The sequence below is a fragment of the Leuresthes tenuis genome, unplaced genomic scaffold (assembly GCF_036924035.1).
Source record: "Leuresthes tenuis unplaced genomic scaffold, fLeuTen1.0.hap1 SCAF_19, whole genome shotgun sequence".
NCBI lineage: Eukaryota > Metazoa > Chordata > Actinopteri > Atheriniformes > Atherinopsidae > Leuresthes > Leuresthes tenuis.
The window spans coordinates 18,725,020-18,739,887 of NW_027325373.1; the positions used below are offsets into that span (position 1 = coordinate 18,725,020).

The following is a 14,868-nucleotide window of genomic DNA, read 5'->3' on the forward strand; positions in this document are numbered from 1 at the left end:
CCTTTTTATACATACTCCCTCGAGGCAACATAATCAGAAAAATATGATATCTCCTTTCCCACCGACGACTCAAAATTATACCTTCTTCAGAGATCTGGGGAGATTCCCTTGAGGGGGTCAAAGTCTGAATTGGGAATATTTTTTTCCTCAACTCAACAGTAACAAAACAGAAGTGGTTACTTTTTGCTCTTCCAAACCCAGAAACATCCCCACAACCAACCTGGGTAATCTCACCTCATTTCTCAAGACCTGTGCTGAGAATCTTGACATTATTTTTAATTCTGAACTCTGCTTTGCTTTCCTTATTTAGCAAATCTCCTCTGTGGTCAAGATCAACCCTTTTCTAAATAAAAGTTTGCTATCATATCACAATTTGGAAAAACAAATTCATGCCTTTACAACATCACAGCTAGATTATTGCAACTCCCTCCCAACGAGGTCTCCCCCAGTTCCTGGTTTCACGCTTTCAGATGGTCCAGAATGCAGCAGTACAATTGTTCACTGATACCAAAAAATAGAAGTGTTTTACTCCAGGCCTATCCTCTCTCGTCTGGCTGCCAGTATATCACAGGATTCCCCTCCATTACCATCTTTAAATCAAGGCTTAACTCATCTTTATTCCTTGGCCTTCTCTGCCTTTTTAAAGTCATAACGTCTTATTGCTATTTTACATCTGTGTCTTGGCCCTTGCTGCATATTAGCTTCAATGTGTTGTCGTCTGTGTTTATGCTTTTTTATTTTTATATTCTTATTATCTTTTTATAACCCTTTGTACTACACTTTGGACAGTGTGAACTGCATATATATGTGCTTCATATATATATATACATTTTACTTATTCTTTTTTACTCACTGTTTACAAATGAAGAGTGATTCCAGCAGCTTATAAAGTGATGTGTGATCTGTTTATAATAGGGCAACATAAGTAAAGAAGTCTTATTGCACCTTTGAAGATATATATCACAAAGTGCTTCAAAATAGTATGCTAAAACATAAAAACAAAAGTTAACCAAAAGCAAGTTTAAAAAGATGAGTGTTTTTTTAAAAGAGATTACAGAGTTCCAGAGTCTGGGGGCCACAGTTACAGAAGCTCCAGCAGGCCATGATCACATGACCTCAGGGACCTGCTGGGGACGTATCGATGTAAAAGTTCCCTGATCTAAGCTGGTACTTCTCCATGCAGAGCTCTAAAAGTCAAAACCAGTATCTTAAAGTTGAAGTTGATGGGGAGCCAGTGTAGCTGAACGAGCAACTGTGTCACATGCGAGTACTTGGAGCACTTAGTGAGAAGCCTCGCAGCAGCATTCTGAACAACCTGCAGACACTCAAAGGAGTTTTTGAGTATGTGTAAATAATCCAGATGTGATTAAATAAATGCATGAATAATAATTTTAAGGTCAGAGCGGGACACAATGTGACTTAACTTTGCAAAATTTATTAAGGGATAATAAAAAAAAAAGAGCAAACCAGAGATTTAACATGAGCATCCAAAGTAAAAGCTGAGTGGAAAGTTACCCCAAGGTTCCTGATATAAGATTTAACTAAAGAAGCAAAGGGACCTAGAGTTTCCATTACCTTAAAAATAAATCTAAGGGGGAATAAACAAGGACTTTAGTCTTCTCTTCATTAAGTTGGAGAAAGTTGTCAGCCATACAACTCTAAGCACCTATGCCAGATCTGTTATCTAGAAACTTAGTGGAGCTTAAAAGGGATATACAACTGAATGTCATCTGCATAGCAGTGATAGCATATATCCTTAAAAGTGCTCAAAATGTGCTGAAGAGGGAGTTTATATAACAGAAACAATAAAGGCCCCAAAACAGAAACCTACAGATGAATCGGTTAATAATATATTTATGAAAGCCCAAACAAGCTCTGACTAGTATCTGCTCGTATATGTGTAGTATGCTCAGGGAAGTCCAGTACTGACGTCTCTGCTTTGTTTCTGCTGTTTTCTCCAGAGTAGTCTGGACCAGCTGGATGAGGTGGCGGCGTTGATAGCAGCCACAGTCCATGACGTGGACCACCCGGGCAGGACCAACTCCTTCCTGTGTAACGCTGGTAGTGAACTGGCCATTCTGTACAATGACACAGCTGTGCTGGAAAGCCACCATGCAGCCCTCGCCTTCCAGCTCACCATCCGTGACAGCAAGAGTAACATCTTTAAGAACATTGACAGGTCAGTTTTAACAATGAGCAGAGGTTTGAATTTTGTCTGCAGTGGTTTCCAACAGAAATGGATTACTATGTAAGATTTTAATTAAGGAAAAAAAAAATGAAAGCAAAGGACAAAGCAGAAAACTAATATTGAATGGTCGAGATCTGCGCGCCCTCAAGCAGCAACACATTAAAATGCAGACACAATTCTGTTATTGTGGACATCACAACATGAGCACAGGAACATTTGTGAAAGTAGGCACAGCTCTCATCATGTTCCAGTTCGTCACTGCATCCAAAACTGTGAGTTAAAACTCTACCATTCAAAGAAAAAACATGATCCAAAAATGCCACTGCATTCTAAGAGTCTGATCTTAAGCTAGATGGAGAGAGACAAGTGCAAAGCAATCCATGGTTGGATGAATCAAATCATAGATGACACATCCGCTGGGCTCAAAAGAAGAGGAGCCATCCAGCCTGTTATTAGCTAACAGTTCAAAAGCTGGAATCAAGGGGCCACATGCATATAACTAGCAGAAATGTGCATGTCCATTCTTTTTTCATAAGTGCAGTGTATTGTTCTTTTTTATAACTATAAATCATTGTCAACTATATGTACGTGCACAAACCTAATTTCCACTCCTATTTTATCCATGGATGGATGCACACTCTTCAACAATTATATACATTTGCATATCAATACAATATGCACACAACTAAATACACTTTAATGCAAACAGTAGTGTAGAAGAAGCACAGTTTTTCCAAATGTTAAACTGAGAATCTGGTTCGAGAAGTAGAGAAAATAAAATCAGTTTTCTTTTGAAGTGTCAGTTCTAGAATCATGAACAATTCTGGTAGTTCAGAGGAATAATTAGATTACAAACAAGCGGCAAAAGCATGCATCAGCTCACACAGGAACGGCATCAGGGATACAGGCAGATAATGGGCAGCAACTTTAGCTTTATCTGCAAAGGATGAACACATAGAATGTAAAGTATACAACCATGCATGAAGATGAAGCTGAAAATGTCTGGATCGTGGTTTGTTGACTGTTTTCTAAAATGGAAGCTGAAAGCAGCACATGAGCCAGTCTTGTGCCAGAAAATCAAAATGATCCCTAAATACCGTTTTAGTCACTTTAGCAAAGTGTTCCACAGCCATTATGCACAACCATGAAAAACAACTATAGATATTAATAGTCCCCACACTATATTATGAATATTATAGCCCCCAAAAAACTTTAAAAAAAAAAAATTATTTAAAAACTGTAACATACATTTCTGAGATTATCTATTTAGTTTTATTTCAAATTATGTTGCCTCTTTTTCCATTACCCTCTTATATCAGAGATAAAGTGCCCTAAAATGTGTGTTCACATGGTCTGAGCAATGGGTGAGGTATGCACCTTCCCATCAAATATTTTTAAACATGCCTCTTCCTCAGCTTTTTAAAATATGTTGTTTAAATCAAATTAAAAAATAGCTGATATGTTTCCTTTACAGCTACATTTCTGTTTTTACTTTTTATGTTTAAGCTAAAACTACTTATAAATCATCACATTATGACAAAGCGCCCAAACTTATTTGGAAATGGGGTTAGAGAAAGCTACCTGAACATGCTTTTGTTCATGCAGTGGTAGAAGAGAGTGTGGCATAATAATCTCTTATCCCTCATTACTGACAGGAATCAGTTCCGAACACTGCGGCAGGCCATCATCGACATGGTACTGGCCACAGAGATGACCAGACACTTTGAACATGTCAGCAAGTTCGTCAACAGCATCAACAAGCCAATGGCTGCCATAGAAGAAACCAGCACAAGCGTAAGTGACGGTGTGCTTAGCTTGTATCATTTTAAGATTTAAGATCTTTTATTTTATCTTGTTAAAAGCATTTACACCAAATTGTAACCATCACATAATTCTATGTATCGTGTGAGTATGTGAGATTTTAATCACATTTTTTCATATTCCGCTGATCCGCTTTATTATGGTAACCCTGCTGTATAAAAACAGAACAACATAATACAGCAACGTGCCATTTTTATGGAAAGGCAGAGTCAACGGTTTTTGCTAGTGTGTATCACTCTCATCAGTCCACTTAGATTAGCAACAATTACAGCTTTTCCTTGAGCCATTTTCCCACCACTCACTACATCCAACAACACAACGCTAAAGTTGGCTTTGGAATAGGCAGTTTGGGGAAAGGCAGAAAAGGGCTTTCAGTGTTTTTTGGGACTCAAGACAACTTAGACATATCCAGAAGAAAAACAACACTGCAACACAACATCAAAGTTTGGACTAAATAATCCATCAGATTGTATAAACTCTTTAAAATACAGTTTATGGTTTGTGATGCCTTTATTCTATTTGTACGAGCACAATAAGTCTAAATCATTGTTTTAACGTGACATGGCATTGGTTGTTCCTATCTTTTCATTTTAGGGCCACTATAAATAATGCACAGGACTACGAGTCACTCCTGTAGTGACTAAAGCAATTAATTAAAAGGAGATGTAATTTCTCTTTTTACAATAAAGCTAAATTAGTTGTTTTCTGGGAATTGCTGAATATTTCCACACACACAAAGTGTGTCTTGGTAAATAAATGTAAAAGCAATGTACAGATAGTATTAGGAAACAGAGTATACTAGTTTTTCTGGATGCACAGATGTTCCTTTTTGCTGTGTATTCCCGACAGAGCGTGAACAGCGACTGCGAGGGTCAGGCTAACATCAGGAACTCTCCAGAGAATCGCCTGCTGATAAAGAGGATGCTGATCAAGTGTGCAGATGTGGCAAACCCCTGCAGGCCACTCGAGCTCTGCATTGAGTGGGCTGGACGGATCTCTGAGGAGTACTTTGCACAGGTGAGGGGGAAGCTGGAATTAATAGAGCAATGCAGTACAAAAGCTTATAGCAGTACTGTATTTTGTAAAGAGATGCAGCCATTTGTTTCTTTTCAGCTCTTTGTTTCACTTTGAGTAATTCATTTAATGTAGGACTTCTCATCTTCCAAACAGCTTGCTTATCTCAGGTGATGATTTTACGTCATTGTTACTTCATTGTTCTCTCTGGGTGTTTCTCTGCAGACAGATGAGGAGAAGCGACAGGGGCTGCCAGTGGTGATGCCAGTGTTTGACAGAAACACCTGCAGTGTGCCCAAATCGCAGATCTCCTTCATAGACTACTTCATCACTGATATGTTTGATGCCTGGGATGGTAGGAGCAACATTTTCTGCTTATTCTTGGGTATTTTTGTATGCAGTATGTGCTCCTAATATACATGAACGACACGTCTGGTTGTGCTCGTAAAGGATCAGGCTCATAAAGTGCGGCCAATCACTGCTTTTCAAAGAACTTTCTGTTTTCCAGAAAAAGTCATCTGGTTTCTGGAGCGTCCTCACAATGTTTAATCTGGCCATAACAGCTACCATGTGTTGTAAAATCCATTAATTATAAGCTTAACTGCAGGAATTCACCTTTTGTCAATAAAATATCCAAAGCCACTTTGGTGATCTTTATAAAAATTAAACAAAATGCTCCATTCCTTTTTAAAACAGATGTTTAAGCAGCATGTACAGTTTTTAGGAACCACTGCTGACTGTCATTACACCAAAACCTCGCCTAGACTTATCAGTATTAGACACTAATAGGTCTAAATAAACTTGCCTTGGCCACAAATGTGTTTGCTGTGACGCCTGGCAAGATGGACTTTTTTGTGATCTCAATGTAAATATCAAATTCTACTTATACAGCACCTTTAACAACTGTTGCTGTTAAAGGTGCTGTGATATTAAAGTGGAAAGCCATTAAACACAAAAAACTATTTTAAAAACTTTCCATAGAAACCAAATTGAACACAATGAAATAAGTGGAGCTTAACACCCTGACCATTGTTTTTCAAAAGACAAAGAAGATGTGGGTCCTCCACAGCGACTTGAAGATTTAAAGTCTGAGCGGTTCTTATACGATACTGTAAGCTGCTCCAGAGATTAGGAGCAGCTACCATGAAGGCATGATTACCTCTATTTTTGTGCCTGGTTCTTGGAATGTACAAGAGCATCCGATAGGTCACCCGAAGGGATCTAGCTGGGTTATGTTAATGCAGACATCTGTAAGGGTAAGGTGTAGCCGGCCATTTAGAACCATAAAGTTCTTCTCTCTCCTAAAAATAATCATGTTTTTAACCTTTTTAATATGTCCATAAGATGTTTTTATGTGCAAGACATATGATCAAAAATAAATGACATTCCGTATGTTACACATAAAACGTTGGAGGAACCAGCCTCACAACATAGGGGGTGGGGCATTACAGCCATTTTACATGCACTCAAAGGTACTGATGAAAATGAGAAGCGAGTGCTGATTCAAGATGGGAGTTACTGGCTGCTTAGTCTGGTGGTCGATAGCCGCTACATTTACACTCAGTCCTGTACAATTAGGGCAAGCACAGACGTGCAAGTAAGTCCAAGTTGGGGTGTTACAGGTGTTAAGTAAGGATGTGTTATCTGAAGAGATGAGTTGTTAAGAAATTCTTGAAGGTAGGGAGGGATGGCTCTGCTCTCAGTCTGGTCGGATTGTTAGTCTGGTCGAAGTTAGGAAATCTGCTACAGTAGACAAGTATTACAGTAGTTGACGCCAGAGATAACCATGGCATGTATCCAGAGTTGAGGCTGATACGGCCTTATTTTTCTTATCTTATAAAGTGCAAAGCCACATGACTAAGAGACAGAAGTAACAACAGATGGTCATCAGTCACAATGCCCAGGCTTCCTAGCTAGCTGCTAGCTGCTCACTCACTAAATGAGGAAAATCTCAAGAGCAGGTTTTCAAAGTCTTAGACAGTAAGCAGGTGTGCTGGGGTATGGTGCTTGTTGACCCATCTTTTCTTTCCTCTCAACCCCCAACCGGTCAAGACAGAATAGTTTGTATTCATTTATCTATAGTCGGTATTAATCTGTTCTTACTTTGGAAAAATCAGTCAAAGTCCCCTGAAACAAATGTATCAGAGCTCTTTAACTATATCATAAGCATTTGATTTATTCTTTTGACAGCTAATGGAATGCTTTCTCACCTCCATTTGCTGAACCTCTCATGAAACGGTTTGGAGCCCCCTTTGGGGGGCTCGCCTCATTTGAAAAGCAAAGCTCTATAGTCATATCCAAGCCTTTTTAAGGCCATGGTAGGTTTTTCATGGCAAAAACAGAATTGAAAATTGAATATTTTGAGGAATACAGATGAGTTTTAAAACTGCTGGAGCAGTCTTAGAATCAATCCTGGACAGGTCTGTGGAGGAAGACCCAAATTATTTATTTCACAAAAATCCAGTTGCTTAAATAAATAGCCGACATGAATATCTTTAAGTTTAAGTTAAGTTTGTAGTATTCCGCTGTTATTTTAAGTTTGGAACAGAGGGGCAGATGGGTCGATTCAATTAAGGTGCTATTAAGTTTTCTCTTTTCTGTGGGGACATATAGAAAGATAGACCCCTGTATGGTGGCCCATAAAATCTTTAGAGTAGAAACAGAGCAAGCTTGAGTCCCAAACTCTGAATCACTGCCCTACTAAAATGTTTGAAACAAAACTTCCTGTGGCCGTATCTTTACTCCAGATGTCCATTACTTCCTTCATTTTTCCTGGCAGATTGCAGGAGAGAAAATGATAGAAGGAAAAAGGGTACTTAAGGTACTTGTATTAGCCCCCCATTCCCACTGAATTTCCCTCTTTGTATAGACTCCCCGAGAGGGAACTTGTTTACTGTCAGCACAGCTCTGATGTCACGGAAAGATTCTAAATGCCAGTGGGACAGAGAGATACTGCAAGAGCATCAGAGGAGAGGAAGCTGGGGGAAACAGTGGCAGGGTCGGGGGTTTGCGACCACTTGATTTGGGGAGGGATAAGGAGTAAAGCAGAAATTCACTCACACATAAACACAAAACACAAATACACCAGGGTCACTGTCAGTTCGCAGCGAGGGTCAGGGATGCAACGTGGGTCATTACCAGGCCGGAAATGAGGATGTAAACAGCTCTGAGCAGGACGAACACTGGGAACGCACACACTCTGCAGAGCAAAAGCTTTGTGTGTGAGAAACAGAGGCAGACAGACCTTTCAGCCCCAGCAGTCCTTTAATGCTGGAGCAACATTGCAGAATGTACACAACATTAGGCGCTGTGCATGAACTAACTGCACGCGAACACATCGTCCTGCCAAGCAGCACCATGTGGAATGATAACAGGACGAGAGCGATGGCAGGTGGACGGTCAGTTTACGTTTCACTGGAGGTGTTTATGTTCATTTCTAAGGGGGATTTCAGTTTTACAAATTCCTTAAAGCCTTAGCCATGAATGAGCAGCTACATTAAAAAAAATCCATCAATAAATAGAAGTATTCAAACAAAATTTATAAAAATTTAAAAATAAAATGAATGCCATTAAAAAATAAGGTAGAAATATCCATTAATATAATATTTTATACAATAACTACAGTATAAATTATATTTTTATTTTATTAAAGTTGTATATAATGGCATGTTAATTAATTTTGTAACTATTTATGAACCTACTTTTGATGGATAGCAGACAGCTGTTGGTCTCCACTTTGTCTTTTAAGTTAATTTAACTATTCTGTGTTTGCACCTCTTTAAATGTGACAACTTGCTCTTTTTCATATTTCAATATTAATAGTTTGATATTAATGTAAACTGGATATTTTAACTGTCTGTTGGGCATTTCTCTATAGTAAAGGTTTTTTTTCAGAAATACAGACTAAACCATAGGCCATTGTGGATGGAGTAAGCACAGTGGATCAGACTGAACTCCATAAATCTGCAGATATATGTGGGAAGAAATTGGAAGTTCTCTGGTTTTCATTTGTCGCAGGAATAGTATTGGGATGGCTTTGTTGCACGTATTCAAACGGACATGTGAAGAGGGAAGAAAAAAGTCTGACCACAAATGAGTTAGTCAGCCATCCTTTGGCTGCACCGGAAGCTCACAGATATTGGCTGTTGCCCTCTGAGGCCAAGTCATTAGCCGATGTGTTCCCAGATTAACAGAGGACTTACTTTATTTTAGATGTTTGTTTTATTTGGCTCGGACTTCTGAAGCACCAGCTTTAATCTGTTCTGGCAAAAGTTGTTACCATTTAATGAGATTATTGAAAATAAATAAATTTCTTGTCTGTTTTCAGTAAACACAAGATGTGAGTTAGCTTTTTTTTGTTTAAACTACTTGTATTTTAACCAAACCGCCAGTGACTTCCTCTTAAACTATTCAGACATGATCTGAAACATCAATATTAACCTCTTTAACATTTTCAGCAGACTAGTGGTACATTTGTTTGTTTTTTTAAACTTGGCATTAACATTCTACCAGGCATTTCTATCAGTATTCCAATCCAGAGAAAAGTCGTTTTAACGATGTAACGGTGGCGTCATTTCGCCTTCTGTGCCTTTAGACGCCTTCCCCTGATCTAATGTAGTTTAGCAGATGCCATTACATTAGATAATGTTACTTGCAGCTGTCCTTTGTTTTTATTTGGGATTCAACATAACATGAATGAACTTTAACACATGACCCCTCCTTCCTGTATCCCATCAGATTTTTGTCAGCAGTGGTTGTAAATACATCTCCCATGATCCCCACGCTGCGTTATCGTCATCAAACTCCGTCTTTTGTTGTTGCTTTGATTGTTAGACCCCAAGCTGCAGCAATTGCATATTAATGTTTTTTCTCCCAAATCCTGGAAACTATCCAGCTCACCTTTTTCAAAGCTGTAATTCCCTAATTTTTTTACAAATTCAAGTCTGGCTTTGCAATGACAAACTATTTCAATGTACACAGTGGCTATGTTTACATTCTGATTAACCTGATTAAGACCTTACTCTGATTAAAACACTTTCATGTACGCAGCTTTTTTAAAAAATAATCATATAAAGCATTGTAGTTTTCTGACATCACTCACATTTTGCAGATATTACATCCTATTGGAGCTCTGCGACACTCGCTTTAGAGTTACAACACACACTCTGGGCTCCAGAGTTCCCACATCTGCTTATTATGAGTGATTTTGGACACAGTCGCTTGTTTTGGTCTGGTTTTCACAGATCAAGTTGCTCGTTCTGTCACAAGATCTGGCAACATCAGTTCCGACGGCGTTCAGTGCACAACAGGAAGCTTGGGGGGAAAAAAGAGAAAAACAACACAGCTTTGGAGCAGGGAGGAAATCTCTGGAAGGCTAATGCTCCGTGTTTTGACAAAGACTTTGAAAACTTTGGTACAAGTATGGGATGTAGGGGAACCTAATATGGACATGGGTTATTATTAGGACTCTGCTGTGTAACAAACTGGAATATGAGTGGAATATCTTATCTGTAGCTGATCTCTATTTAATGTTTGGAATATCATTGTGCATGTACACGGATCCATGTCTGATAAAATCATGTAAATCTATCCTTTAAATCAACCAAGAAAAGCACCTGTGTCAATAAATTTAGTATTTTCTTTGACCTACCTCAACGTTTCTGTGTATTTGCAGCCTTTGCCAGCCTGCCTGGCCTGATGGAGCACCTATCGGAGAATTACAAGTACTGGAAGACCTTGGATGAGATGAAGTGTAAGAGCCTGCGTCCACCCCCTCCTTCTTGACCTTCTCCTCTCATCCAGCTCTCCAAGCAGGGAATGATGGGACAGCGGAGGCAACCCAGCAGTGGAACAATTATACTTTTCAGCTGTGATTTGACGAAGCTCTGTGTCCTCGCCTTCCCTGAATACGGCTAGAAAACTTGGCAGTTTAGGACTCAAAGGGCAGATATCACTGACTGATGAACACTGAGGCGCAGTTTCCATCCTTTCTCACGTGCTTTTAGCTGGACATGGTGTTCTGCCAGCAGAGAACAGGTATTTGGGGGCCCTGTCGACTGTTTAACTGGCACTTCGTGGCCCCCTGAAGTATTTCTTATAGCACCTCTATGAAACTGTGTGGACCTCATGGCTCATCTGACAATCTGTACCATACACCAGAAACCTGCACTTTAGCTAATCAAGACATTTTTATTTAGAGCTACTTTTTTGCTGTTTGCTTTCCACACCTAAATGTTCTTAAATTAAATTGTTTTATTTTATATTTGTACGTCATTGCAAAAGGCATATTGAAGGAGTAACAAAAACCAGAGCCTGGCTAAAAGTGAGTACCTACTAATGCCATTCAGCAGATGTGAGTTCACATCTTAAAACGTTTAATTGCAAACTTGTGAAAGTGCTCAGCTGGAATTATTCATTCTTATTAGCTGTAAGACATGTTGACTTGTGTTTGGGACCAAATTCTTCCAACGTCTGTCCCTCCTTAAAGATTGCAATAGCAGACTTCCAGAGACAGTCAAGCACCAGGGTGTAGTCCCAGCCAGCAGACGGAATTTCTAAATTTCCAACCGCATACACGAGGCTGACCCTGAAGGGTTTTATTCTGTGGAGATGGATGGCTTTTAGGGTCCTGTTGCTGCAGAGAAATAACTGTGTTGTGAAACGTCTCACCACATAACCTACTGCTGTAGTTCCTTCTATGTCACCGTCTTTTGTGCACTGTGAAAGCAGCTAGTGGGGATAATGGAGAGCCTCGTCAAACATGTATGTCAGAACAAATAGAGTTGCACTATCAGAGTTGGTTAGTTATCAGATTTTTCATTCATAGCTTTGTGACACAAACTGTAGACACAGAAAAAAGAAGAGACAAATTGTGAGTATCAGATCAGTATATGTAAAGGTGCAGTTTGCGCATGTGGAGCTTTCGTTTGGACCTCACAGAATACTGAATAAATTCGAAGAAGCATGTAGCTTTCACTTTCCCTTTTTTTTTTTAAGGCATGTGTAAAGTCCCGTAAACATAATTCAGCTTGCAATCATTTGGAATATGTTTTAAATTGGTTTTGGTTTCAGAGGCAAGGCAAAAAAGGCAATCACATCACAGAATTTGAATGACGTGCCTGCCCTCTAGTGGCGATAAAGAGCTGATGCACGGTAAAACAGATGAGACTGAGAGGAGATTACGAATTGGCTCACCAGATTCCAAAGTCACCAAAGTCAGCTTCTTTTCATGTATTTATACATATAAATATATGTATATATATATATATTAATTAAATATTTTGGAATCCCAGCATCTCTCAGGTCACTTTTCAGGTGAGCCAGTTTAGGAAACAGCTAAAGCCAGCAGGAGGATCTTTTGAGATGGAGATCAGAGGCTAAGGCTAAATCTAATACCCATAAACTACTGTTGCTGTGAGATTATATAATGTTTTACTAGTTCTTGTCGCCATATTAGAGAGAAGTAGGAGGAATTGTAGCTGTGTGTGTGTGTGTGTATAATCCAAAAGGGGCACATTCCAGTATCAACCAAAGGCACAGAAAGCTTCGTACAGGTGCCTTATTCACTGGTCTTCTTTACAGACACATGTTTTAGTTGAAATAGTTCTTCCCTCCTCTGCACAAAATAAAAAAAAAAAACACAAAAAAAGCCATAAGTGTTTTAGGTCTTTTAAAAGAAAATAAATAAATATACGTCTGATATGTTGCTTCATGGCGGTTTTGAGTTGGTGAGTCGGTGTTGATGGTTCTATCACGATAGTCCCCACATTTAATCATTTGTTTAAAGACAGACTCTGAAGCGAGCGGTTCAAATATGTATTCCACCGTATGGTTTCAACTCACTTTAAATAGATTAAACTGGTCACATCCATGTTCAATGTATTTATGTGGTCAAAGTATTCAAGTCTTAAAAAAGGAAAAAAAAACGCCTTAATCCCGTCTCGTCTCACCGTTTGGGTTGCAATACACTGTAAACTACCTAATGTACCTGCTGTTCCTGTAAATACTCAGCCAATAGCATTTTTGCTTTGCTTTTTACATGTTTTGCTTACAGTATGTACCTTTTGTTTTGGATGTTAAGTGTTGTTGATTTCCAAAATCTCTGAAAAAAAAAAAAAGTCATTTTTCTTCTTCTTTTTTTTTTTTTTTTTTCTTACCGTGACTTGAAACGCGGCTCCAGCTCTGAATGTTTCGTAGCTGCCATCACTGATCACGAGAGGATATTTTTGCTAATCTCTAATCAAGATTTCTATTCATAAAGAGGATTTAGATATTTCAGATCTACATGTCAGACAACCATGCCTTTTTTTTTTTTTTCTGCTAGCAGCGATGACTGGAATATGAAGATATCCTTTAGATTAGCTGACAGCCAGTCTCTTGAAGCCTTGCTTTGAGTTTACTGAGGCAGAACCAGGCTTTTTAGAGCTGCTTGTTGAGTAATGAGCCTTCATCACTTACAGGGATTTCTCTTTCATCCCTAACACTGATGGCCGTGACTGCGAACGCGCCAATTCCGTGTTTGGTATCATTTATACACAGAACAATAATCAGATAGTGATATACAGTACAAAACTTATTTTTATGAAAAGAATTATCATTTCTGGCCATGACCGTAACTGTACTGTGTTTTTAATGATTTCTGCTATAAAGGCTTTATGCTAAAATCTCCTGAAATCTCCCACGTTTGTTTGGAAAGTTTAATGTATTTCGCCCTCTGCTTCATGTCTTATTTTGATGTTTTCTGTCAAACACAAAAATGTATTGTGAGAGACAATTAAAGAACTATTTAAATATGAAGTTGTGACATCAATGGCAGCAACACGTTCAGAAGAAGGGTTAAAAAATGTGCTTCTTTTACCTCCTTTGCCCTTCATTTCAGGGGTTGACAACAGTCCAGAAAGTCTTTAACATCATCGGGGGTGCCTTAGCTCGGGGGTTTCAATGAGTCAGGGGTCCCAAACCCTTCACTTCCATGGTCCTAAAAGTCACTTCAACAAGGCTGCTGACTTTCATTTGCAGATGGCCGCCAAGTATTTCCTAAGTAGGGTAATTTGTGACTCTTCTCCTTCGTCCTGCCAGTGATCCAAAATGTTTCAGTTCATAAAATGCACCTGCATGAGAGAGGAGTTTAGACAGGAACTATAAGCAGCAGTATCCTGTGTGGAAGCATTTTTGACTGAAATACAGCTGTACAGAAGAAAGGATCTCTCATTTTGTTAAATGCCTGTCACCTCCTCCACCAGCACTAAGACACAAGAAGAGAAATCAAGGGTGTATAAATGAGTAAATAATATAGGAGGTCAGTTTTACAAACAATTGAGATTATCCGCTGCAACTATTATTTGGTTTTTTTTTTTAACCTTCTGTTCTTCATTGTACTTTACACTCGTGAAATCAGCTATGATAGTTCCCTCTGCCAGTTCAAGCCAACTTTCCACCGACCAGCAAATGAGCTGCGTTGAGTCATGTCCAGGGGGCTGCAAGCCGTGCAAGCCCTCCTGAAGTGGCTGAATCCTCATAATCCCTCACTCTGTGTGAGGGGAGAGTGATCCAAACCAAAACTACCAGAAATCCAACTCCCAAACACTAGTGGGAAATAATCACAGCAAACATGTGTCTCACATTAGAAATAAAATTCAAAACGATTTATTCACTTATTTCCAGGTAAACAAGGTAAAGACTAGACTCCACCACACATAAGTCAATAATTCTGCATAAAAAGGCACAGCTTTCATGTCAGTCAGCATTTCATCAGTTTCTCAGCAGGTTTGGTAACATCTCAGTCCTCCACATCAGGAGAAAATCCAGGAAATGGATCTTCAGTCCCTTCGACCCCGACCAGACAG

At 39.1% G+C, this 14,868-nt stretch overlaps 1 protein-coding gene across 1 annotated transcript in view; it reads left to right on the forward strand.

Moving 5' to 3' along the window:
• Window positions 1-13,819, forward strand: part of pde8b (phosphodiesterase 8B) — a 57,121-nt gene extending 43,302 nt beyond the window's left edge. The window contains exons 18-22 of the mRNA XM_072372076.1: window positions 1,962-2,179; window positions 3,844-3,982; window positions 4,859-5,026; window positions 5,249-5,378; window positions 10,698-13,819. Of these exons, the coding sequence (XP_072228177.1) occupies window positions 1,962-2,179; window positions 3,844-3,982; window positions 4,859-5,026; window positions 5,249-5,378; window positions 10,698-10,807 (765 nt within the window). The 3' untranslated portion in view covers window positions 10,808-13,819. The remainder of the gene's footprint in view (window positions 1-1,961; window positions 2,180-3,843; window positions 3,983-4,858; window positions 5,027-5,248; window positions 5,379-10,697) is intronic.
• Window positions 13,820-14,868: the final 1,049 nt, after the last annotated feature.